This window comes from Hypanus sabinus, chromosome 21 (assembly GCF_030144855.1).
Source record: "Hypanus sabinus isolate sHypSab1 chromosome 21, sHypSab1.hap1, whole genome shotgun sequence".
Classification (NCBI taxonomy): Eukaryota; Metazoa; Chordata; class Chondrichthyes; order Myliobatiformes; family Dasyatidae; genus Hypanus; species Hypanus sabinus.
This window is the reverse complement of record NC_082726.1, coordinates 43,821,057-43,848,778: the sequence shown is the minus strand read 5'-3', so window position 1 is coordinate 43,848,778 and position 27,722 is coordinate 43,821,057. Positions and strand designations below refer to the sequence as shown.

The 27,722-nt window shown below is 39.1% G+C and overlaps 1 protein-coding gene across 1 annotated transcript; it reads right to left on the bottom strand.

The window, feature by feature from the left end:
* Positions 1–1,402: 1,402 nt before the first annotated feature.
* LOC132379233 (myozenin-1-like) lies at positions 1,403–26,470 on the bottom strand. The gene is made up of 5 exons (XM_059946943.1): positions 26,395–26,470; positions 25,629–25,798; positions 13,703–13,964; positions 10,016–10,199; positions 1,403–1,631 (listed from the first exon to the last, which is right to left on the bottom strand). Exons 1-5 carry the CDS (start codon positions 26,468–26,470, stop codon positions 1,403–1,405), a joined length of 921 nt encoding a protein of 306 aa, XP_059802926.1.
* Between the last annotated feature and the right edge of the window lie 1,252 nt (positions 26,471–27,722).

The following is a 27,722-nucleotide window of genomic DNA, read 5'->3' as shown; positions in this document are numbered from 1 at the left end:
GGTATACAACAGATCAAGCAGTATCCATAAGGATAGAAAATGCCAACTTTTCAAGTCAAGGATGATTGTGTGATGTTTTCTAACAGTGGAAATTGAATAGTGTCACTAGAACTACTTCTTCCACATCTTTTACGGCTTCTTTTTCTTTCAAGTCTGTTGGAGCCCGTGATCTACATTTTGGTGATGTGTTTTTGGGCTGATTGAGCAGTCTGGTGTTTTGCTGTCTCCAAGGGGGTTTGATGAGGTTTTGAGCAAAATGTGCGGCCTTGAGGCCAAGAATCCTGTAGACAAGGCGGGAAGGCCATGATCAAGTCTATTCCTCACCAACCTCGGCAATTAAAGCATTGAAGAAGATGGAAAATCATCAAAGATGAGAGCGGAAGATGGGTGGGTGTTTAACGCTCTCTACCTGCAAGTGCCCGGTCTCTCTCTCCCTCTCACCTGCTGATCCTGGTGGAAAGTCCCTGTATTTGAATGATCTCTCTCTCCCCTTCTCACTTGATGGTCTTGGGTAAGCTTCAGTTGACGCTGTTTATGGATTGGGCTTTGTAGTTCACATTATGATGCGTTTCTGTTTTCTGATGGCTTTTTTGTTGCTATTTTATGCAATTTTGATGAGGACAGATCTGCAGGCTAAAGTTAATGAGTGACACAGCACTAGATTGAACCGAACTGAGCTAAATTGAATATACCTGGACTCTTTCAATGACTTTGTTTTATATTCTGTGTTTTTCACTAATTTTTTTTGCCATTTGTACGATTTGTTTTCTTTTGCGCATTGTGGTTTGATGTTTTTCTTTGAACATGTTCCATGGTTTTCTTTGTTACGTGGCTATCTGGGAAGACGAATCTCAGGGTTGTATATTGCATACATATTTTGATAATAACTGTACTTTCAATATTACCTGGTGCTGGTCAGTTCCTTGATGGAACGGATCTGGTGTATTAGTGTTCTGTACGTTAGACTTCAACTGAGTATTTAAAGAATATGAAGTGCAAAGATTCTTCAAAGGCCTTGCTGCACAGGCAGAGAACAAAATAGACTCTGGTTTTGTTGACATTTTATTTCATTTAGAAAATTGTTGCTTGACAATAAATAAGAGGCATTCGTAAGCCATAAATGTATATCCACCATCTTAGACTTTATTTAAGTTTAGTGAAACCATATAGATTCCATCTGTCACAAAAACCCAAAAGTTGTTCTTGATCAGTATACAGTAAAGTTACAAAATGCATTGAAATTGAATAGGGGCGAAATGACCAGCTTTTAAAGAATATGTATTTTATGCAGTGATGATTATTAGCCAAGTGTCACTTTTAATCAAATGTTTTCCAAGTGCTCCTGTGCAAAGGCCAGCTGAGTACTGGAAACAGCTGGCTTCATGGCACTTGTCCAAGGCCTCTACAGATCATCAGTTTCAGCGTTAAACTCGAGATCTATTCCAAGGTTAACCAAATTATCTGTGCTTGTTGGTGTCCAGCCCAGAGGCGTCCTGTTGAAGTTGGGCCGAGTGCTGATGTCTTGGTGGAACACAAGCACCGGTTCAGGCTCCAGAGAGGCTTCAAACTCTGGGAGCTGAAAAGTCATCAGTTTCGCTGCCTTTTCAAACCCTCCATAGGGCACAGCAGTTCTGCAAATTATTTTAAACGTGTGTGAGTTTATTATATTCAACAATTCTTTAAATTTACTACTGACCTTTTTTGCACTCTTTGGAATTATAAGACTATTATTCTCTTGACATTTGAAATATAAAACAAGTCAGCAATTCTCTTGCTGACTTCATCCAAAGATTATCAGTAAGGAAACAAATAATGGTTAGAAATATTAATGGGCAGAAGAGAGGTGGTAGGATGCTCATATGGAGCATAAAAAACTGAAATAACCTGCAGCTGTATTATACATGAAAGTTGTGATTAAAGCACAAAAAATTCAAAAACAGCAGTGGGAATTAACTGTGTAAAGAGTCGTGTGTTCTGCAACTTTTTAAATCTATTTTTGGAATGTAGGTATTACTGACAAGATCAGCATTTAATGCTCTTGCCCTTGAGTAGGGATGGTGAGCCACCTTGATTTGTTCTATTGTGAAAGTACTCCCACTATTATCGGGTAAGGAATTGAAAGATTTAGCACCCAATAACAATAAAATAATGGTAATACAGTTCCAAGTCAGGATTTTCTACAATTTGGAGGAAACATGTGGGTAATGTTCCCCTGTATCCACTTCCCCATATTACTATGGCTGATGAGGTGCTGCACTTGCAAGTAGTCTTCAGAATAACATAAGTGCAGTGAGTTTTGATGATTGTGCCAGTGGTGGAGAGAAAGTATGAATATATAATTAATTATATGTTGGTCAAACCGGCATTTTGCCTTGGATGTTACAAAGCTCCTTAAGGAGATTAAGTAGCATTTATCCATGCATGTCATAAATATTCCATTATATACCTGACTTATGTTTTGCAAATGGTGGAAGGATCTTGGGAATCAGATTGTGATTCACTCCCGAGAATATATTCAACCTGATACAGTTGATTGTGTTGAATTTCCTATAAATGGTGACCCTCTCCTCTTAGGGTATTGATTCTGGGGGACAGTGATGGCAATGTCACTGGATATCAAGGGTAGGGTTAAGTTGTCCCATTCAGCAGCACTAACCTGAATTGTGTTCAGGTCTGGTCACACGCAGGTTTCATTTCCAAAGAAGTTGCATATGAAGTTACACATTGCAAAACCTTCAACAGACATTTCCACTTTTGATTGTGATGGAAGGGAAGTAATTGATGAAGCATCTGTAAATAGGTGGGCCGGGATATAGCCTTATTGGAATCCTGCGATTGAAATGATTAACTTCCAACAAATATTGAGATCTTCCTCTGTATGAGGTTGTGGCTTCAAATGATGGAGAATTTTCCTTTGATTTCTATTAATCTGCTTCATCTTGGTATCTTATTATCACACTTACTCAAATGCTGCATTGATGTCAAGGGCAGAAAAATTCTTTGCCTCTGGAACTCTGGTTCATGATTGAATCAATATTCCTGTGAGGTCTGAAGCTAAACTAAGCATTTATTAAACATTTATTTTTTTCAGGATTATATGGGTCAGCACAACATGGAGGGCTGAAGGGCCTGTACTGTGCTGTAGTGTTCTATGGTTCTATACTGATCGCACAAAAGTCTGCATATGCTGGAAACTGGAGCAATACACTAAATGCAGGAAAACTCCGTATGGATTTGGCAACATCTATTGGATGGACAGTTGACATTCCTGTAGAAACCCATCAGTTTTGTTGGAGGCACAGCTATTTCTGGAACTTAAGACTTCACAATTAAAAGCAACAAATCTAGTTCCATAGCTGATTTCAGTGATTTCATGATATCATCTGAAATGACATAGTTTGGCTCAAGACTGACTTCTGTAATGTTGGAGACAGGGCGGAGCTCAGGTGGACTTGCATGAAGATGACTTAAAGTGCTTCAGACCTGTCCTCACATGTTGGTTTCAACATTACTGAAGACGGGATTTTTTGGAACTTCATCCTCCTGTTAGATGTTGATTGGTTTATGGTTATTCACAAGTCCTATGTCAGGACTGCAACTCCGCCACAGATGGTCCCAAGCCCAATTGTGAAAAGTTGTTTACAAGGCAACTTTACCATGTCTACTGCATGCTTCTTTTACTGTTGGCATGCATGTTGTTAATGTAGCTTTGTTGTGTTGGTGCTTCATTTTTCAATACACCTGGTGCAGCTCCTAGCCCACCCTTCTACTTTCTCCACTGATCAGGGCTGAATCCCTAGTTTGATTGGTAGAGTGAGGGGTCACAAAATTAACTTTTACTGAAATACGATTATGCTTTTGCTGATAATCCACAGTACCTCAGGAATGCCTAATTTTGAACTAATAAATCAATTCCAATCGACCCCATTCAGGGCAATAGAGTGGGTATGGGACTATCTCCACAATGATTATGTGATGCTCACTCCTAACAATTTTGTCATGGACCAGTGCATCTCCAACCTATAGATTGGTGAGGACAAAGTCTATTGCACTTCCTTCATTTTGATTCACTCACCACCTCCTGCAAACTCAATCTGCCAGGTGTTTCAATGCTCTCAGACATTCAGATTCCTCATCAGAGCCCATTCTTTCAACTTGCTAGTCTCATTTCCAATATTACTCTACATAGGAGAGCACAGATTCTTCAGCTGAAAGAGAACTGCAGAAAATTCCTCTGTCTATAGTTGACCTGGTAACACAGGGAGTTAATATTAAGACCCCCCCCCCACAACAAGGCTATCTTTCCTACCTATATACCATAATACAATTACCTCTATTGGCTCTGAACTGTAATACTGAATGTACCAGGGACTGTGATGGAGGAGTCTTGAATATCCGCCAAAACAATTCTCTGAATATGACACCAGGCTCTTGCTTGACCAGAGTGGGAGAACTCTTCCAATTTAGCTAAAGGTCCACAATTGATCATGAGAAAGATATTGCAAAGTTAACTAGATTAAGAATGATTTGTCCATGCCCGATTCTCATTCTGTCTTAAAGTAGTTTTACTTAATACAACAAAATGGCTCTTGGGCTATTTCAGAGGTCCATTATCAGTTAGGCACTTTACTACAGATCCAGAGTCACATTGGCTGTAGTAGATAGCATAGCAAATCTTCCTCCATGAAGGTTATCTGTGAATGAGATGTTTTTTAGGATAAGGGTTTCATGGCGCCATTGCAGAGTCTAGTTTTTCCTCAAAATTCCAGATTATTTCATTGAATTTAACTTGCCCAACAGTTACGGTAGGATCTGAGCCAATGCCTCTGTATTGTTAATCTAGATCAGGTGTTCCCAACCTTTCTTATGCCATGGACCCCTACCATTAACTGAAGGATCTGTGGGACCCAGGTTAGGATCCCCTGATCCAGTCATTGCATTGCTCAACTAGCTACTTAACCCTATACCACCAAAGCATTTCATTATGGAGCTATTTTTTAAAGAAAATGTATTTGATATTTATTTTATTCTCCAAGGAGACTGAAGTCCTTTAAGTAAGGCAGTTCTACTGAAAGAATGTGGACAGATTTCAAAGCTAAGCCACCATATCCAATGACACAGCTATATCAAGTCACAGGGCAACAGTCTAATTTAAGAATACTGATCAGGTCACATAGATATTAGAGACTTTTGGCAGTATAGTGTTGAAACTCTTACCATCTTTTGCGAAGTTACATGCAAAACTGTCCCTTTGCCTCTTTATTATTTGATATTTATTGGAGGTTACAAGATCAACACTGGTCATTCTGCGCTTAATCATTAATCACCTTCTAGTAAAATGGGTGGGCTGATTATTGGCCAGTGTGCCTCTAACCAAACAGCTGTTGTAGAGAGTGCACTGTAGGCAGTTGTTTGAAGACTAATAAGCAACAAGACTCACTGCATAATTATTTTCTGCACACAAAATGTCCAACCGACCCATTCACCCCTACCTCCCATACCTTCAGTCTGTTGTTTCTCTTGCAATGACTTCCACTAGCTATCTCCACAACCTTTAAGCTGTACAATGCATCTGAAGGCCACTCAGCCTCTCAGGCTTGTTCACCAATCAATGATATTTATTTATTTAGAGATACACTGCTGAACAGGCCCTTCTGGCCCAATGAGCCACCCTACCCAGCAACCCATCTATTCAATTCCAGCCCAATCATAGGACAATAATTACAATGACTAATTAACCTACTTACTGGTATGTCTTTGCATTGTGGGAGAAGCCCGGAGCACCTAGACGAAACCCATGCACTCATGGGGAAACGTACAAATGCCAGAATTGAACTCTGAACTCTGGAACACTCCCCCCCCCCACCCATGGAGCTGTAAGAGTGTTGTGCTAGCTGCTGCCTGTCATTCTCATTTAGTTAATATTGCTCCCCCCTCAAATATCCTAATACCTTTGGTTAACAAATTTATCAGTCAATTACAACTGATCTAGCATCAGCCAGCATTTTCAATTTTTTTGTACCACTTTCTTTACATCCTATGTGTCCTGAACATGCAATGTAGAATATTTTGGTCTTTTAGGATATTTCTGACAGTTCCTAACTTCATGTCAATTTTACTTAAGCAAAATGCCCATGCAATGGTGATGGTATAGTTAGATGTTCCACATCTAAAATTAACTAAAATTTTAAAGAAACAAAAAAACATTTTCAGTTGTATGTGTATAAAAACAAGTTTGTATGTTCTCCCCATGACCCTGTGGGTTTCCACCAGGTGCCTGGTTTCCTCCCGTATTCCAGAGACTTATAGGTTAGGGTTAGTGAGTTGTCAGCATGCTATGTTGATGTTGGAAGTATGGCAACAGGGCAGTATTTGCGGGCTGCCCAGCACAGCCTTGGCTGATTTGTTTTGATGCAAATGATGCGTTTCAATGTTTTGAAGTACATGTGACAAATAAACCTAAGCTAATCTTTCCACAATGTAGTAACATTTCCATATTAAATTCCACCTGAAATTTGGTTGTGTTTACTTCAGTGAAGTTAAATGCACCAACATTAGTGCATTCCATATCTGTTGCACACAAGTATGAATAAATTTCTATATCAATATGGGAAGGTCAGAAAGATAGATAGAGACAAATGAAGGGCAGACTGAATATGGTCAGCCAACACCCTGGCGAACTCTACAGCCTACTAATCGCATTAGTAGAAGTCACATGACAAAAGAAGGCGTCCTATTGACTTCAGTGCTAAAACACATACTCCTAAAAACAGACTTGTGAATGGGCCAGTGAAAGACTGGTAGTAGCTGTTAGTATTTCTTCCAACACTACGGATACCACACAAAAAAACACAAATTTAAAGATTCATACATGCAAAGGCAGGTGATATAAAAGTGGTGACAGACCACACATAGATCTCTTTTTCAAAGTTGTGTTAAGGATATGGAAAGGATTCAACCAGTGCCCCATTATTTGAGATTGTTAGCCTGGATTTGTGACCAGCACACCTTTTACTATTTAAGAATTAACAGAGACATGGTGCATTCAAAATAAAAAGCACTTCTGAAATGCAAATTATGTACAATAGAATATGGAGAATGCTCAGAATACCAAGTGTTACCATCTTTCTCCACCAGTCATTTATCTTTTTCCCATCCAGCAATGCAAGATTGTACAGAATACTTGGCCAGAATTCCAGCTATGGCCAAGCCAATAATGTGTAAAAGTGTAGCATTACTTTGTTATTATATTCAGTATCTGTTGTTTGCAAAGAACTTCCCCAACCACATAGACAAATTTGCTCTGCCACCTTCAAAGAAATAATGTTGGCCCTAGGGTCCTCTAATCTAGTACTCCCTCAGAGGAGGACCACTCAAATTATACTACTGCTCCCAAAGAGGACCATTTCACACTGATTTGCAAATGTTGACCAAATACTTACCTCATTGCAAAGTTTCATATCAACTGCAAACTTTGAAATTAAATTTCCTGTTCTCAAATAACAAAAGAAATAGCCAATATTAAACCCAGGAAAACCCCAATGTATATTTTTCTCCATTTAGAAATACATCCAATCACCATTAACCTTACTTCCCATGTTGAATTAATTTTGTAACAATGTAATCTCTTTAAAAACACAAGTTTCAGTTTTCTGATTAATTCTGATGTGGCTAATTATGAAATACCTTTTGGAAGTCATTGTGTATATATATTGCACTTCATCTCTGTCACTTCTTCATTCCCTTGGGTATCGGCATCCAAAAAATTCGAATGAGCTGGCTAGACTGACATTTCAATCTTTCCCATTCTTTCCCCAAGTTAACAATCTAATCTCAGAGGTATTCATGAATTTCTTTCAGCAACCATTTTGTTGCTAGGACAAACTCCACAAGAACTTGAGAAGAACAAAGTAGCTCCAATAATGAAGGAGAAAGAGAAAAAAACATAACTTCAGTTTTTCGGGGAATCTTAGAATTTTAGGGCACTGAAGGAAGCTAGTAATGAGTGTGGCTATAATGTAGTTGTTCAGCTTACTTCCACCTCCCAGGTCTTAGTCTGGTAACCTGTTAGGTGACAGAATATTGTGCTCAGTGGTATCTTTTAAATGTGACGGGACTCTTGTCTCCATCATTGTTTCAAGCAGTGAATTCCAGACCCCCACTAATATATATTTCTTACCTTCTTACAACTCTTTAAAATTTTCTGAAATCAATGCCTCTTTGTTATTGGCAAGCAAGTCCTTCTTGTTCAAGTTGTGTGGTTCTTTTTACAGTAAGATAAGTATGGAAATTGGTGTTTTGGTTCAGCAAAACATTAACCACTCATTTTACACTGAACCTACATTAATGGCATTTATTTTTACTCTCCCCACATTCTACCATCTACCTAAACACTAGGGGCGATTAAATGACCTATCAAACTGCACATCTTGGGATATGAATGGAAACTAAAGCACCCAGTGGAAATCCATGCAGTCACATGAAACCTCCACAGCAACCAACATTGGGATTGAACTTGGGTCTCTGCCACTTAGAAGCAGTAGCAATGCTAACTCTGCCACTGTTCCTAATAGTCATTTCATAATTTTGTACACCCCAATTAAATTAGATCGCAGCCTCTTGTGCTCAAAAGAAAACAACCCTAGTCTATTTCATCTCTCCATATAGCTATAATTTTATAGCCTGGTCAAATCTTTATAAATTTCTTCAGCACCCACTGTTAAACAATCATATTATTCCTATAGTGTCATGATCAAAATAATACTTCACACTACCATTGATACTTTTCTGCTGGCTAGAATTTTCTTCTCTATTAACCATACTGCCAGTTTTGACATCATTCTCAGTTGTGGTTCTTCCATGTAAGTCCTTGTTATTAATGTATGTTGCAAAAAGAAAAGGACCATAGAGCCTTTCTGCTGTAGATCTCCAGTCACTAAAGCTTCAGTACTTTTTGCTTCTCCTACTGAATAATAAATATCAAGTGGGCTTTTACACTCTAGTTAGTCTGCCATGTAGGGTTTGACAAATCAACTGCTTGTAAGTAGACTACGTCAAAATTACTATCCTCATTTGCACATTGTTTCTCAAAACGTATCAACATAATTAGCCAGATTCGGACATGACTTACTCTTAGCAAATATATCATGACTGCCTTTAATTTAACTCTGAATGTTGATTTACCCAAATTGATGTCTTCAACCAAGGAAGACTGGACAGTGATAGAGCCGTTTCCTCCTTTGCTTCATTTAAGAGTCTGGGATACAATTTAGCCAAGCCTGTTGATTTATCCATTTTTAAAGATCCTGTTCCCTCTCATTATGCCAAAATTTCCAATATTTCTCATGCTTCCTTCTTAATGCTAATAGCAACAAATTATGCTATTTATCATAAATATTTTTGGAAACCCTATGAAACATTCAGTAACAGTGCAAGGTAATTAATCTTCATGAAACTGATTAACCGGTCATCACTAGTTCGGTGCCAACTTTCTTCCAGTATAGAACTTAAGATTTTGTACTAAATAATATTAGTTGACTGGGCAACTGTAAATCTCCTATTAACTATTTTTTCCTGGGGAGCCAATTGCCGGAAGCTTAAATGTGGTTGGTCATTTTAAGAGGATTTCACCAAATCCTAATACCATGACCGTTCTTTTGCACACAAATTGCTTGCCAATGAATTTATTAATTCATGAACGTGCCAATAAATTGCAAAGAGCGAGTTACTAAAATGGTGGCAGGTGCTGGTGTAAGTGAAATGGAGTAAATGAGTGGGTATGATAGGTGGTGTAATTTTGACTTTCACTCCAAGCAGAGTGGGATTCCTGCTCAAAATGCATCACTTTACTTCCCACCATAAAGCCCCTGTCTCTAATTCCCAGATCCCATTCTTTTGGCTTCATCTCATGTCTGTGGATAGATAGTCAACCAAGGAGTGAAGCTGAAAAACTCTAACTGTCATTTCCTAAGCTTTGTAATTCTAGCACCTGTTCACTTTGTGGCGAGAACCTCACCTGTTAAAACTCTTGAAGACACGGAGTTTGGCTGGAGCACCTGGTGGTTCCATATGAGAACTCATGGTGGACTTCAGTTCTGGATCATTCCCCATGGCCTGTTCCCAGGGTGACACATACGTTTTAATTATCGATGTGTGCTTTTTGCCTCCTGCTCCAGCTCCCTTCCTATCATTACCTCCACCTGTCAGGGAGCAAACAGCACAGCAATAGATATTAACATAATGTCACACTACCATTCATGTAGTCCTGATCACCAGGAAAGCAAAGACCATAGTTTTCCAGTACCCATTTCTGTGACTGTACACAATGTAATTACATTTATGCCTTGCTATGCTCTTATGAATATAACATGAAATTGATGTGGGGGAAGCCTATATGGTCTCTTAGGTCTGCTCCTCTATCAATAATGTCAGAGCTTATTCCTTGCCTCAGATCCATACTACTGGTTCACTGGTTCTCCAACCCATTCCCACCACTCATGTTCTTTGTGTCCAGAAATATATCAATCTCAGTGCAGAAGTTTCTCAATAAATTGCAGGGTTCTGTATAAAAAGGCATTGTTTCTGAATGGACAATTCTTTCTCCTAACAATATGCCTCCTTATTCCAGATTCACTGGATTGAAAAGACCATCTCTCAACATCTACAACATTGATCCTTTCTCAGAATTAATTTCCCATTGATATATCTTAGCCTTCTTAACACCCAAATATATTCAATTTTATTCAATCTTTCCTCAGAATTCAGCCCCATCATTCCTGGAATCAATCAATGAAATCTACAATTCACTGACTTCCAAGCTAGTGTACCCTTCTTTAGGTAAAAAGACCAAAATTGCACTTAGTTGTTAAAATGAGATCTGACCAAAGCCCTAAGAATCCAGAAAGACTTCCTTACTTTTGCATTCTTGTAAATGACACAAACATGATATTTGCCTTCCTAATTGTTTGCATGGTTACTTTCTCTAATCATGACTCAGCATATTAGCATATACATTTTCCAGTGTTTGTCCATTGAAAAATATTGCTCTTTCTATTTTTAGATTGGACAGTATATTTTTCCACATCATACTTCATGATCTGGACTATTTACTTAAATTGTATACCTTTAAAACTATTTTGCCTGCTGCTCACAGCCCAGTTTCCCATTTAGGATAAGCAACATTTCACCCAAGTTTTTGATGCATTGATTCCTGAATGTGACCCATTATTGTTTTACATGTCGATTCTGCCTAATCAAAATTCAGTCTATCTTATGCCAGTTACAACATCGTTAAAGGAGGATTCCAGTGTTATGGTGACAATGTATGCCAGGTAGACAGGTTTGTAGGTCCTTACATTTTCTCCCTTCTTAAAACTTGCTATTTCATTTACTACCTTTTAACCTGCTAAGGTAGTTCTGGAATTGAAGGAATGTTGAAATAATACCAATAATTCTGCTATCTTTATAGCCAACTTTTTAAAATCTCTAAGGTGTAGCTTATTAGCCATAAAGGATTTGTTTGCTCCTTACTTTCTTCTCTGCTTTCTCATTTGTGGTACTAATTTTTCATAAACATTTAGTTTTGTTCTACTTAAGTCTTCAGCAAAAAGGTAAACACAAAATAATTGTTTAATGTTAAGACATTTACAATTATAATTTGAATCTTTATTTTTACTTTCTTTTACTGGTTCAAAGAAATTTTAACAATATTTTGATGTACTTTTTGACTAATCAATAATCTATTTCTTTTCTGTATTGTTCACTATTACCTCTTGCCCAAATCCTCAGGTTTACTGTTCCACCTGGCAAAATCAACAGCCTTTTCTTTTGAATTAGTGCTATTATTAAGTTTAGCTGATGCTGACTATTTTTTTTATCATTTTCTATTTCTCAATAGAAGTATCAAATCTTATATACTGTAATTAGCTGGCATGTCCATTTTCTTGATTTTACCAGCTTAGCTAAACCTATGTAAAATGATTCAATGTTTTTGTCTGTTATTTTAAGAAGGATAGTTTAACCAGTATTAGCTGCAGATAAAATGTAAATACTTACTTCCTGAAGCTTCCATGAATCATCATGTAAAAGGAGGCATAAAGCAACATTTGCTTTTCCCTCTACACAATTCTCCTGCTAAACAAACTCCTGACAGAACACTCTATTAAGGCTGCACTTCTTTCACATTTACCCAATTCAATCACAGAGTGTTAATAGAATCAACACACACACAAAATGCTGGAGAAACTCAGCAGGCCAGGCAGCAGCATTATGGAAAAGAATCGAGTCATCAGTTCAGGCACAGACCCTTCATCAGGATAACCTCTTCCTTTTCACACATCTAAAGGAAACTTATTTCCAAATCAGTGTTGATTAGCTTCCCAGTTTTCCCTTGCATAGCCTTTTCAATTTGATCTGTGCTTTATGCATTGGTTGGTAAAATGCAACTGTTTTACTGAAACTTGAGGTTTGTCTAAATAAATTATTTTCATTCCATTGCTTTTTTAATTTTGTTTGTATTTTCTCCTCTTTTATTCCTTCTCTCTTGAAGCTGTTTCACTGTCCTGATGTCTAATTTCATTGGCTGCTGCTGAACCAATTAGCCAAATCATTAAAATGTATATGTGGTCACTGAATTCAATTGTCTGGATGACTGGGAGAGAGCAAGCCCTACAACTGAGCAGGATAATCAGCAAGCTATGGATTAATATTTCTTGCCCTTTTATATAAGAATAAGAACAATTGCCTAAATCTGCTGTTGATGAGAAGCATTCTCAAGTATCTTGCTCAAAACCCAGTGACGGATGGCATTCAACATTTCAGCTCATAGAGAAGACCCACCATTGTGAAGACCCATCTTGTCAGCTAGGCTATATCAAATGTGCAATTGTCAGTGCCATTCACATCCAAATAAAGTTCGTTTGCCTTTTTGTTACTGATTATTTGAAGGATAGGAGTCAGTTTACTTTTCCTTTGGAAATAGCAAGTTCTATGAAAATCTTGACCAAAGGTATTATGCGTTTGTGGAAAATCTTTGAAGTAGTTTAATCCATTCATAACTATGAAAAAAACTCCAAAACAACTTAATTGGCTGCAAAATCTCTCAAGATTTTGAAGCTGTTAAAATCACCATAAGCTCCTTTTACACTGCCTATCATTACACATAATGGTCAAAGTTGACATTATTATAGTGTTGTTTTTGTGGGTATTACATATGTGGTGATAACCCATTTATTTCCTGAACTTCACTTAAGTTCAAACAAGCTTTAAAATAGTTAGTATTTTTAGCTTCTTGGTAGCATTGATAGTTCTGCAAAATGTAGACTTCATTCCAGTATTCAAATCCTATGATACTTAGTTCTCACTGGTACTTTCAAGAGACTTGAGGGGTCACTGGAACAGCGACTCTTTGGAGAAGAGCTAAAATATTGAAACATTTTTAATATTTTGTGGAGATAGATTAGACTCTTACTCTAAGAGACAACAAAATCGCATCATGTTTTCCTCTACTGACTGTTTGACCCCATGCACCCTTCCTTCCATCCATTAGGTGGAACTACTATCTCTCTGATAGAATAACTGTTTCAGAGTACTTGGGTTGTTTACTGACAAGGCTTGAATGCAAGCTTACTCAGGACTTTTAGTCTCTTTGCTAAGTAAGTTCTGCAAAACCTATTCATTCTCAGAACCTCATTCACATGCTTACCCTGAACCCCACTTCCCTCTGGACCTCCAGCCCCTCCGCTCCCTCCTTCTCCTTGGCCACTTCCTTGTTTCCCAATGATTCCAGAGACAGCAGCAAGATGTTGAGGTTTGGGATGAGGTGCTGGTGCTGTGCCCTTTGAATGTGTTCCATACAGGCTGTACCCACTTTGGAATTTGGAGTCCATCCCTCCAATTACCTGGATACCACCTGGCCCAGTCTTCAGCACAACACCAGAGCCAGGGAGGAATTTCTGGAAGTTGTCCTAGAAAATTAAAATTGTGAATAAAAACATGTTATTAAATTTAATTATAAACAAATTTCAGAGGTGAGGAGATTAGGATTCTTGTTGATTTCAATTGAAATTTGCTTTAGATTTTGGCCTTCTACTCCAATAACTTAAAAAAAAGGCTTTATTGTCTTATCAGCTATGGAAGTGTTGTGGGAATATAGGGATGTGGTGGGTAAAGGAAGTGTAGAAAGTTGCAGAGCAATCATGTGAGATAATGCTTTCCTTTCAAAGTAATCCTCCAAAGCTCAAATCAAATACTTACCCACACCAGCCAGAATAGCTCTCTCTTCCGGCCTGATTTTCCTTTTCGCCCCCCCCCCCCATTAGCTATTTTTTTACTTTTATTCAACTCTTCAGCATCCTCATGTTACTTAACCCATTGAAAAATGGTCTTCCATGGAGTTCTAATTATCTCTGTGCCCTTAGCCTATCATCACCTCAAACCTCATTGTTGTATATTGGCATCCTCTCTCTTCAATCTTGTCAGATTTTCAGAGATAATTGAGGAATTCATAGTAAACAAGTCACAAGATCCATTAGATTAAAATATTTTCCATCATCACTTGTCACACTTTTGTGCTAGCTTTCTAGTTTCATGCACAGCGACTCCAAAATCCCTTTATGATGCAGCTTTCTATTTTTTCTCCATTTAAGTGATACTATTGATCCTAATTCCAAAATGAAACCCATCAGATTTTGTTATAGTCCACTTGCCAGCATTTGCTTCGTCACCTTTTTCTTCAATATTATATAAACTGTTTGCATTTTTGCAACTTGCTTTCCCATCTATTAGTGTGTCACCCACAAATTTGCCATCATACATTCACTTCTTCACTTCAAGCTGCGAATATAAACTTGTAAACAGTTGCAGTCCCAACTCTTATTCCTATGGTACCCACTTGTCACAAGTCAACACTATGAAAATGAGGACACAAGAGACTGCAGATGCTGTACTCTGGAGCAACACAGAATCTGCTGGCCGAATGGCAGTAGAAGGAAAGAAACTGTCGAGATCTTGGTTCAAATCCTGTATTAGGACTGAGAGTAGAGAGGCAAGATATTCAGCAAAGACAAGGAAAGCAGCATGGCAAGCTTGGAAGTTATAACTAATACATCTATTGCCTCAGTAGCTGCTACTTTTAGGATTCTAGGATACAAGTCACCTGGTCAAGCAGTCTTATCAACCTTCCACCCCTATTAGTTTGTCTCATACTAAATCTCTTGTGATGCTCTCTGTATTTAATTCCTCCCCATCATCATTCAGTATTGATGTCTGTTGCATCCATTTTGTATTAAGATTTCCTTACTTTAATATTTCAGCCCTCTTGAAGTAGGAGCCAATGTTCCATTCATATTCTCTATTACCCGCTACACTTTTGTGCTAATTTCTTATTATTGAGAATCTATCTTACTACAAAGATGGCTGCAAAACCTCTGTCAAGCTCCTCTGCCATTTCCTTGTTTTCCATAACTCATTCACCAACCATTCTTTAGGGAGCAATGCCTACATGGACTCCTTTCTGACTTTATATATATTCTGAAAGAAACTATTATTGTCAATAGTCTCATCCGTTTTCCTCTTAGTTTATTTCCTCTGATTTTTATTATTATGGTCCTCCTTTACCAGATGCAGAATTTATCCCAATCTTCAGATACACTGCTGACTTATGCCTCTATATGCTTTCACTTTCAATATCTTCCTTAAATTCCTTGGTAAGCCTTGGTTGGATCATCCTTTCTTCGAATCTTTTCTTGTTATTGGATACAATTTTGCTGAATATTATGAATTACCTCATTAAACACCTGCCAATACTTAACTATTGTTTGTCCTGCTAATCTATCAGCACAGTTTGCTTTAGCCTTATTCATTGTAATTCCCTTTATTTAAGTTACAATTCCCATACAACTGTTTCTGTTCCCTTAAAGCTTTCTCCCTCTCCCTCTCAACTTAAATACAAAATAATATGATCCCATGATGATTACTTACCAGGAGACATTTTACTCAGTGTTTAGTTATTAAGAATCTGCCACACTACCCTTTATCAAAGCCAAGATAGCTTGTTAGTGCTTGGCTCCAGAAAACCACCCCAAATGCACTCCATGAATTCATTTTCAAAACAGATTTTTCCAACTTCACTGACTGAATCAAAGTGAAAGTTAAAGATTCCTATAATTAAAGCACTGATCTTTTAACAGCTCCACCTCCCCCATAATTTTGTTGATTTATATCCTTTCCAAAAGCGTGGTTACTGTTTGGGGGTCTATACATTACTCCTACAATGGTTTGCTTTCCCTTATTGCTTTTTACCCCCAGCCAGCCAAATGGAATCAACATCTTCTGAGCCTTGATCAACTGTGACAAGTATACCTACTTCATGTCTTATTAATAGTGCTATCCACCACTTTTGCCTTACCGAAAATCCTTGTTAAAAGTCACACATCACTGAACATTAAGTTCCCAGTTTCGATTTTCTATTAACTATGTCTCCATAATGGTTAAGAAATCATACCCCTTTGCCCCGATTTGTTCATCTAAGTACCTAACTACAAATACTGCATGCATTGATCCTAAATCTTCAGGCATGACTTTTCACCATTTTTTTATTATCTTGTCTTTTTTGTACCAAGACCCTTTTGCTCTTATTTTGACTTCTTTTGCTTTTAAATTCTAGAGTTAGCTTCTTTTTATTTAATTCCTGTTTTTTTTTCTCTCTCTTTCTGGTCATCTTGCTTAGGTTCCCATTCCCCTGCCACTCTAGTTAAACCCTCTCCAATAGCATCAGCAAACAACCTTGTCAGTCCTTCACAGATGTAAACCAAACCACTTCTATAGCTCCTATCCTTTCCAAACCTGATTCCAGTGTCTCTGGAAACTAAATCCCTCCATTTCTTTGGTATGCATTCCCAGTCTATTGCTCCTGTATTACACTTAATGCTCTGCTTTTCTAATTTATCTTTTAGAAACATAGAAAAACTACAGAACAATGCAGGCCCTTCAGCCCACAATGCTGTGCTAAACATGCACTTACTTTAGAAATTACCTAGGGTTACCTATAGCCCTCTATTCTTCTAAACTCCATGTACCTATCCAGGAGTCACTTAAAAAAACCCTATCATATCTGCCTCTACCACCATCGCCAGCAGCCCATTCCATGCACTGCCATTCACGACACACAAAAAAACTTACCCCTGACATCTCCTCTGTACTTACTTCCAAGCACCTTAAAACTGTACCCTCTTGTGATAGCCATTTCAGCCCTAGGAAAAAGCCTCTGACTATCCACATGATCAATGCCTCTCATCATCAGCTACTTTAGCTACTTTGATTTGTTTTCCAGGACAGTATTCCATTCTCTTACTTATGTCATTGGTACTGATATGTATAACCGCCACTGGCTGCTCCTATACTATCCTATCCTAACTCCTATCTACTTTCCAAAGCAATAATTTATTGCAACCTTCCAGCTCCAGATTACAGTTTGATCTATTAGTTCACACTTAAAAGTGGCAACCTACTGGGGGACCTGTTGAAACAGTTTTAGCATCCATCTGTTCTTCACAAGTTGTCATTTTCTCTAGTCATTGTTTTTGATACTCCATCATTAGACTCCCAATACCCAGGTCTTTTTCCAGTCAAGGGATGCATGTTAAATGTTACTCATATTTATAATTACTTTTGATGCTGTTGATTCCTAAATGCTTTCCAAACAATGAGAAATGACTGCTTGTAGTTCCTCTACTCAATGTGTTTTGTTTGCAGAGTTCAGGTCACTTTTTGGATTATCCCTGTCTACAGGTTTTCGTTCGCACCAAACCCATCATATAATATGTGATAAAAATTAATTTATAAATCAATTTCACCAGAAAGGAAAATAATCAAAAACATCAATTGGATTCAGGTAAAGAAGAAGTTCAGTATAAGTCAGACACTAATTGAAATCAGATCATGTGTGAATCTGGTGTCATTTTAATTTGGAGTAAATTTTTCCACTGAGGTTGGGTGAGTCTAGAACTAGAGGTCATGAGCTAAGGGTGAAAAATAAAATGTTTAAGGGGAGTATGAGGAAGAACTTCTTCATTCAGAGGGTGGTATGAGTGAAATGAGCTGTGAGCAGTTGTGGGGGTGGAGTTCAGTTTCAATGTTTCAAAGAAGTTTAAATAAGTACATGAGACTGGAGTAGTTCAGTACTGATGAAAAGAGCCAAAGGGCCTGTTTGTGTACTGTAGTGCTCTAAGACTGAAAACTCGCAGAGTATAAAGTTGGCATGCAGAACATTCAAAGTGGCTTAAAATGAGATGCAGTGTTTATCAGCAGAGGCTGACAGGTGCTTCAGAAACTAAGGAGCTAATTCATTATGAATTCCAACAGTCTACCTTGGGACATATCTCCGCCTTTGAAGATGATATATCATTGCTTTGTACACATTGAATCCACATTGTGATGATAGGTTTATTAATTGTTCACTATTCTTATTGATTATACTTCCCATTTCTCTGATTACTGCTTTTTCCAGTTTACATATTTTTAAATAGTTTTTTTTATCTGTGCTATTTGGATTTCATCTGTTAGAATGCCCATACACTATGAAACATCATTGGGCCAGACTAATTAACCAACACCTGAGTATAAAACATTTTATTACTTTCCCAAACCTCATTTTAAAGTATTACAAATTACATATCGCCCCTAGCACAATATCCATTCAGTATGAATGGGGAGATTTTTAGCATAAATAGTTTCATGTTATGTTTATTTTATTTCAATACCTTCAGTATCTCAAAGGGAGGTCTTTGAGTATCAACCTGATGATAGAATGAAAACTATAACATTTTCTTTAAATGATGGTCAAAATATTTCTTTGATTTTGCACTCTGAAAGTTCACTTAAATATTATTTTAGCAGACCGTATCATAAAAACACATTATCGAGAAACACAATGCATAGTTGGGATTCATTGATAGAAAAGTAATGTTAATCTGTTTCTCATCAGTAATAAACTTGTTTTTTTTCTTTGCTTATGAATGAAGACAAGAGAAGTCAACAAGAATTTGAAGCCCAGTCATGTCAGTCAATTATTGGACATGTAGCATCAGGGGGAAAAGTTCAACCAGAATGCCATGAAAAAAATCAAATGATGATAAATTCCAGTGTGGAAAGGCAAAAACCACCAGAGCAACACACACAGAATGCTGAAAGAACATAGAAACACAGAAAACCTACAACACAATACAGGACCTTCGGCTTACCTTAGAAATCACTGAGGGTTACCCATACCCCTCTATTTTTCTGAGCTCCATGTATCTGTCCAGGAGACTCTTAAAAGACCCTATCGTATCTGCCTCCACCATTGTTGCCAGCAACCCAAACCCCTGAACATTTTCTCTGTACCTACTTCCAAACACTTTAAAACTCTGCCCTCTCGTGCTAGCCATTTCAGCTCTGGGAAAAAGCCTCTGACTATCCACACAATCAATACCTCTCATCATCTTGTACACCTCTATCAGGTCATTTCTCATCCTCCTTCACTCCAAGGTTAAAAAGACTGAGTTCACTCAACCTATTCTCAAAAGGCATGCTCCCCAATCCAGACAACATCCTTGTAAATCTCCACTACACCCTTTCTATGGTTTCCACATCCTTTCTGTAGTGAAGCGACCAGAACTGAGCCCAGTACTCCAAGTGGGATCTGACCAGGTTCCTATTTAGCTGCAACATTACCTCTCAGCTCCTAAACTCAATCCCACTATGGATGAAGGCCAATGCACTGTATGCTTTCTTAACCACAGAGTCAACCTGCGCAGTAACTCTGAGTGTCCTTTGACTTGGATCCCAAGATCCCTCTGATCCTCCACACTGCCAAGAGTCTTACCATTAATACTATATTCTGTCATCATATTTGACCTACTAAAATGAACCACCTCACACTTAACTGGGTTGAACTCCATCTGCCACTTCTCAGTCCAGTTTTGCATTCTATCAATGTCCTGCTGTAACATCTGACAGCCCTCTAAACTATCCACAACACCTCCAACCTTTGTGTCAGTAGCAAATTTACCAACCCATCCCTCCACTTCCTCATCCAGGTCATTTATAAAAATCACAACGAGAAGGGGTCCCAGAACAGATCCCTGAGGCACTCCACTGGTCACTGAGCTCCATGCAGAACATGACCCATCAACAACCACTTTTTGCCTTCTGTCGGCAAGCCAGTTATAGAACCACAAAGCAATGTCCCCTTGGATTACATGCCACTTTACTTTCTCAATAAGCCTTTTATGGGGTACCTTGTCAAATGCCTAGCTGAAATCCATATACACTACATCTACTGCTGTACCTTCATCAATGTGTTTAGTCACATCCTCAAAAAATTCTATCAGGCTCATAAGGCATGATCTGCCTTTGACAAAGACATGCTGACTATTCCTAATTATATTCTGCCCCTCCAAATGTTCATAAATCCTGCCTCTCAGCATCTTCTCCATCAAATTACCAACCACTGAAGTAAGACTCACTGGTCTATAATTTCCTGGGCCATCTCTACTCCCTTTCTTGAATAATGGAACAACATCTGCAACCCCACCCCACCAATCCTCCGGAACCTCTCCCATCCCCATTGATGATGTAAAGGTCATTGCCAGAGGCTAGGCAATCTCCTCTCTTGCCTCCCACACTAGCCTGGGGTACATCTTGGCTGGTCCCAGTGACTTAACCAACTTGATGCTTTCCAAAATCTCCAGCACATCTGCTTTCTTAATATCTACATGCTTTTCAGTCTGCTGTAAGTCATCCTTACAATTGCCAATATCCTTTTCCATAGTGAATACTGAAGCAAAGTACTCATTAAGTACCTCTACCGTTTCATCCGGTTCCACTGTCACACTTGATTGGTCCTATTCTCTCATGTCTTATCCTCTTGCTCTTCACATACTTGTAGAATGCCTTGGGGTTTTCCTTATTCCTGCCCACTAAGGCCTTCTCATGGCCCTTTCTGACTCTCTTTAAGCTCCTTCCTACTAGCCTTATAATCTACTAGATCTCTATCATTACCTAGTTTTTTGAACCTTTCATTAAGCTCTTCTTTTCTTCTTGACTAGATTTACAAAAGCCTTTGTATACCACAGATCCTGTACCCTACTATCCTCTCCCTGTCTCATTGGAATGTACCTATGCAGAACTCCTCGCAAATATTCCCTGAACATCTGCCACATTTCTTCCATACATTTCCCTGAGAACATCTGTTCCCAATTTATGCTTCCAGGTTCCTGCCTGATAGCCTCATATTTCCCCTTACTCCAATTAAACACTTATCTAACTTGTCTGTTCCTATCCCTCTTCGATGCTATGGCAAAGGAGATAGAATTGTGATCACTATCTCCAAAATGCTCTCCCACTGAGAGATCTGACACCTGACCAGGTTCATTTCCCAATACCAGATCAAGTACAGCCTTTCCTCTTGTAGTCTTATCTACATACTGTGTCAGGTAACCTTCCTGAACACACTTAACAAACTCCACTCTATCTAAACCCCTCTCTCTAGGGACATGCCAATTGATATTTGGGAAATTAGAATCTCCCACCACGACAACCCTGTTATTATTACACCTTTCCAGAATCTGTCTCCCCATCTGCTCCTTGATGTCCCAGTTACTATTGGGTGGTCTATAAGAGACACCCAGTTGAGTTATTGATCCCTTCCTGTTCCTAATTTCCACTCACAGAGACTCTGTAGACAATCCTTCCATGTCTTCCTCCTTTTCTGCAGCTGACACCATCTCTGATCAACAGTGCCACGCCCCTACCTTTTTTCCACCCTCCCTGTCCTTTCTGAAACATCTAAAGCCTGGCACTCTTAAGTAGCCATTCCTGCCCCTGAGCCATCCAAGTCTCTGTAATGGCCACAACATCATAGCTCCAAGTACTGATCCATGCTCTAAGCTCATCGGCTTTGTTCATAATTCTCCTTGCAATAAAATAGACACATCTCAAACCATTGGTCTGAGTGTGTCCCTTCCCTATCAACCTGCCTACATTCCCCCCCCAACCCGGACTGTTTCCAAGCTTTCTGTATTTGTGAGCCAACCGCCTCTTCCTCCGTCTCTTCAGTTTGGTTCCCACCCCCCAGGAATCCTAGTCTAAACTCTCTCCAGTAGCCTTAGCAAACCTCCCCACCATGATATTGGTCCCCCTGGGATTCAAGTGCAACCCATCCTTTTTGTACAGATCACTCCTGTCCCAAAAGAGGTCCCAATGATTCAGAAATCTGAATCCCTGTCCCCTGCTCTAATCCCTAGCCATGCATTTAACCTCCACCTCATTCTATTCCTATACTCACTGTCATGTGGCACAGGTAGTGATCCCAAGATTACTACCTTTGTGGTCCTGCTTCTCAACTTCCTTCCTAATTCCCTGTAGTCTGCTTTCAGGACCTCCTCCCTTTTCCTGCCTATGTCATTGGTACCAGTATGTACCACGACCTCAGGCTGTTCTCCTTCCAACTTTAGGATATCATGGACACAGCAGATCAGGCAGCATCTATGGAAAAGTATCAACAGTCGACGTTTCAGGCTAAGACCCTCAGAAATGATGACTATTACTCTTTTCCATGGATTCTGCCTGACTTGCCAAGTTCCTCCAGCATTTTGTATGTTTTGCTCTGGATTTACAGCATCTGCAGACCTTCTCATGTTGGTAAATAGCACCAATCTGAAAGAACATTTTGTATGGATGGAAGTGTTTGGTTAAACACCGTGATTGATAGACAAAAGAGAGATAAGAAAAAGGATGTCCAGATGAAAGCTGGAAATAGCAAGTTATGTAACATTTCCAAATGGGATTCAGGAAATGAGAATAGTCACTCTCCCCATCATTTTTTTTTTATCTTATTAGAGCAAACTAAACAAATGTTCATACCAAATAGCCTTAGAGCTGGTCAAGTATTGTAATCAGGCCACTGAGATGTTTAATGTTTTGGGACAATGGAGAATTCAACATGCTTCCTAATGCCAAAGCACTGGATGTGTAGCATCATAAAGCAGATTTCTGCTGCACAGAAAAAGTCAGGAAAATGGACAGCCAGCATTTCAGCTTCGGGTAGACTAGATGAAGGGTTTTCTCCCACCATTCAACTGCTCATTTCCCTCCACAGATTCTGCCTGACCTACCATGTTCTTCCCTCTGTCAGCATCTGCAGTCTCCTCCTAATTACACTTACCTCATGCCTGTAGTTATTATTTGGGAGGTCCAGCACTAGAATCTTCAATATTCTTAACCTCCAATTAGTAATCATCTCCAACATTCAAAACTTGAATAGACCCTCTCTGTCAGGACAACTCTTCAGCACAATTCTGTCTGGACATTATATTTCATGGGTTTACTTGTAACAGGCCGGGAATGAAATTGGGGGTATGAATGGTTCAATATGAGGGTTTGGTAAAAGAGGGACAGGTACCGAAGGCCTTCCAAGGGCTTAGTTGGATGAAATCATCTTACGTTGGATGTTGATGACACAGAGGCAGCAAATGGTTGAGGAATGTGGGAGAAATAGATCTGGAGGGTAATGACATTTCAAGCAAAATTGATGCCAGATTAGTGTAAGGGATAGAAGAGGAAGAAGGAAAGGGTGTATCCCAGGAAACTTCAGAAGTACGCTCAGGAAGCAATTACTGGAGATGCTTTAGCATAGAAAGTTTAGTGTGTAGAAGGATACCATTTGACCCATTGCATTAGTGATGGCTACAAAGTACTTTGCCATCTAATCCTACTTCCCAGCACTAGATCTGTAGCTCTCCTGTTCATGGTTCTTCAACTATACCTCCTGTCATTTTGTAAATATCTCCAATATATTTTCAGGAAATAAGTTTCAGGCTTCTTGACTCCTCCCTCCCCCCCACCCACACACACACACACACACCCCAAACCCCTATCTCACCTCTAATCTTTCAAGCAGTTACTGTAAATCCATGCTTTGTAGTAATCACTCCTCAGCTGTGGGAAATCAGATCTTCCTATTCACTCTACCTAGACCCCTTATGATCTTGTACTGCTCAATTTATCCTCCCTTTAATCTTTTCCACCTTAAAAAATGAACAATAATTTTAGGTTATCCAATCTATCCTCACAGCAATAAATTTCCATCCTCTAGTTATCCTCTGCATTCTATCCTGTGCAGTCTCTGTAATGGAATGACCAGATTGTGGGCAGTACTCAAGCTGTGGTCCAAATAATGATGTGTAAAATTCCCCCTTCCTCTTATATTCTATGCTTCAACAAAAAAAAATGAAAGCATCCCATTAACTTTTTAAGAGTAGAACCATTTGAGGCATTTCCCATTAAGGTGATGAGAAGCTTTGGAAGGGAAAGATGTGATTGACAATGTCAAAAGTTTAGGGAGGTCAAGGAAAATGAGGTTAATGCAGCACAATCACATTTACAGAGAACGTCATCCATGTCTTTGGTAAGGCATATTTTAGTGGGAGGAACAGGAATCTGGTGATCTTCAGTCAGGAAGGTGCAGAAGAAATGCCCAGGAATTGGAACTTAACCATCTGTTCCATTCAAGAGGATAGTGAGGTCTGAGTTGAGACAGAAAGTTTCATGGAGAGATTGTGGGTGAAAATTGTAAAGCTTAAGGTGATCACCTTGGCTTTGTAAGCAAGATGGAACTACTTACCATAACACCATGGTCACCTGGAAAAGAAAGTTTTAGCATCAGAAATTTAGTGAGAATGGAGTAAGAAAGCAGAAGGTTGGTTTTCTGGAAGTACTGAGATTAATTGGTCCATGGGGGAGTTGGGAGTGACAATGTAGAGCACTCAGGATTCAGGATTATTGGGATTCTGTTCAGTGAGCCAGAGGAAAGGAGAACATGGAAATGAAAGGGGTGGGATTCCATCATGGTGAAATTGGGACCTACTCCTTGTCAGAGATGTGATTGCCAGGGCCAGTGAGCAAGCATTTGAAGAGGACCTTAACATCATAAGTGGAGAAAGGAAGTCAGATGATCTCCATTAGAATTAGAATCAGGTTTATTATCATTCCTATCTTCTGAAATTTCTTGTTTTGTGGTAGAGGTACAGTGCACATTAAAATTACTATAAATTTCAAAAAATAGATGCAAAGACAGACCAATAGGTATATAGAAAAATAGACAGTGAGGAAGAGAGAGGTAGTGTTCATGGGTTCATTGACCATTCAGTAATTTGATGGCTCTCCGGATGTTCTAGGACACTGTAGGATTTGGCACGGTGCCTGACTTGTGGCCCCATCTGGTGATGAGCAGTTTAAACAAATTTAACACCATAATTCAGATTAGTTCTTGAGGAAGCAAACACCTGTGTAATTGGGAGAAGGCAGCGATCTAGCTGGAGGCGAGATAGGATCTTGCCATCTCTACTCACCTAAATATTAATTATTACTTGTTATATGTTGGGATTTTCTTTAACTGAAGTGTTAGACAGACGTTCACTGTCAGACAATATAAAGTACTTCAGAAAAAATAGAGAGGTGGCGTGCATGAGAATGTTAAACAGATGGGGTGAATGTCTTCAACTTTTGTTCTGAGGCAGGAGTGGAGGTTGTGTGTGAATATGAAATTTAACTGGATAACAGGATAACATCCTGAAGGAAGAAATGCATACCATCGAATCTGGGTTAAAGACGTCGGGGTGGGATTCGTAGATGAATCTCTCGACCCTGCGCTGCCGCTCTTTAAACATCTGAGATCCTTTATTCTTGAGCAGTGACAATTCCTCCAACATCACATCCCGGGGGATGCTTATCTTCTTCCCGAGGTTAATCTCGGCTCCGGCTGTGCAGAAAGTTGTTTTTAAAATGTGAAACAGTTAATTAGGGGCAGCGAAAGCAAGACCCACCTTTGGAGATGGTTATTTAATGAACTGCACCCTCGCCAATTCCTCTCGCCTTCGAGGCTGGAGTTACAGGCAAGCGCGGCAAATATTAGACATATTTCACTCAGTAAATCACACACATCCTCAGCTGTTTGCATTCGACAGCTCAGGGGACTGACATGTTCTCGGAGGAGAGGACAGACGTATGGCTCTGTGCGAGTTTTATAAAATTACTGGAGGCACAGAGTGGGTGGACCAATCAGTGACTGCTTAAAAAAAACTTGGAGAAGATAGAGAGTTTATTAATAAGATACAGCTTGCAAAGCTTCACCATAAAATAGCCATGTTTTCTGTATTAACTACAAAAATCACTAGCCACAACTCCTCAATTTCACAGTTTACCTCGTTATAATCAGCTGCGGATAAATACTAACAGCAGGTTCAATAACCCTGTAATCCGAGTAAGCGCTCCATCTTTTTTTGGGGAGAGCTCAGTATCTTTATAGGGAAAGCTGTAATCCAAATGTGTGCCAATGTGCTCAAGCGTTGGACCTACCGTCCTTCATCGCTTTTGTGATGATTCTCGATGACTTTTTCCTCTTGGCGGGTGCGGGGGTTCCAGCTAACGGCATGGTCGATGGAGTCTAATCCTTTCTTGCCACTGAAGAGCGAGGAAAGGAAAGTGTGCACATTGGCAAAGTCATTAAAACTTGGGGAAGGTGTCCGATTGATGCATACTAACGACTATCCAACACTTAGCTTCTCATTAACTACTTCAAGATTATTGATCTTAAACACAAAATAAATGTTTTAATCTTGACATATTGGATGGATACTGTTCCCACAACAGGGATTACATAAAAGAATGTACACAAAATGTACAGATGTATTATTCTCTGCAGTCAAACATTTCTATAACAAAGATATATAGAGAAAAAAGTATCCTTGCAGTAAATCAACCACATAAAGCTGTTACTTTTGATAACAACTCCATAGAGATCAGGTCACTGCCAGACAATCCAACATTTTCTTATAACATGGACATGTTCACAGTGACATACCTTTAAAAAAAACCTGCTGGAATACCTGGCTGCTGGTCGCTGACTCAGCTCCAAATCTGCTAAATGAAGGTGTTCATGAGATAAGCTGAAGAAATTGTGCAGAAAGAACAGACAGGAGTTGAGTCTGCACAGCACCAAGTGCTGATGCAAAGTGCAGTGAATTTGATTCCAAATGTTTTTCTTGCATATGCATCATTGAGATAAATATAGTATTGAACCAAGGGTCTCAGATAGCAGTGAGACAAGATAAAACCATGTATGTAAGCAGTCTTCAAACTTCAGATGCTAAGGTAGAAACAAATTGAAAATCAGACTAGGCAGTGAAGAACTAACCCTCATATAATCATAAGGCAGCAAACTGGTCAGAAATTCCAAAAAGTGTGCTGATCTTTAGTCAAGTGAAGAAAAGTCCCGCTGCTCCTTTGCTGACTCACGTACAAAGGCATTGATTGCAGAAGTTGGGAAGCTGACATGTTTGCTCCATGACCTGTACTAAGTTAACAGGTGCTACCCAGGATATTGAGTGAGTTATTGGAAGTAACAATGTCTTTGGCCAAGGGAAGAACTAAATCATCTTACAGGTTTAGCATCCCTTAACGCCCATGGAGCGAGGTAACACCTGACCACATATGTTTTAGCACAAACATTTAGCAGAGCTTAAAACATGAGGAACAAATGAATTGCCAGTGGGCTACTGCCCCACTAAGTATTGAGACCTGATTCTTCAAACTTGCACTGATGTGATATTATGAACTTACTTCTTATCACACAATGCAAGTAAAGGCTATTTGAGGCAGATAGGACAGTCGCTCAGACGGCATGA

What these genes read in the sequence shown, in the direction of transcription:
- LOC132379233 (XM_059946943.1), bottom strand. Translation starts at nt 26,470, where the DNA reads ATGCCGTTAGCTGGAACCCCCGCACCCGCCAAGAGGAAAAAGTCATCG. An exon ending in CACAAAAGCGATGAAGGACG is followed by an intron (nt 25,799 to 26,394) that starts GTAGGTCCAACG and finishes CTTTCTGCACAG; the next exon opens with CCGGAGCCGAGATTAACCTC. An exon ending in TCTTTAACCCAGATTCGATG is followed by an intron (nt 13,965 to 25,628) that starts GTATGCATTTCT and finishes TTAATTTTCTAG; the next exon opens with GACAACTTCCAGAAATTCCT.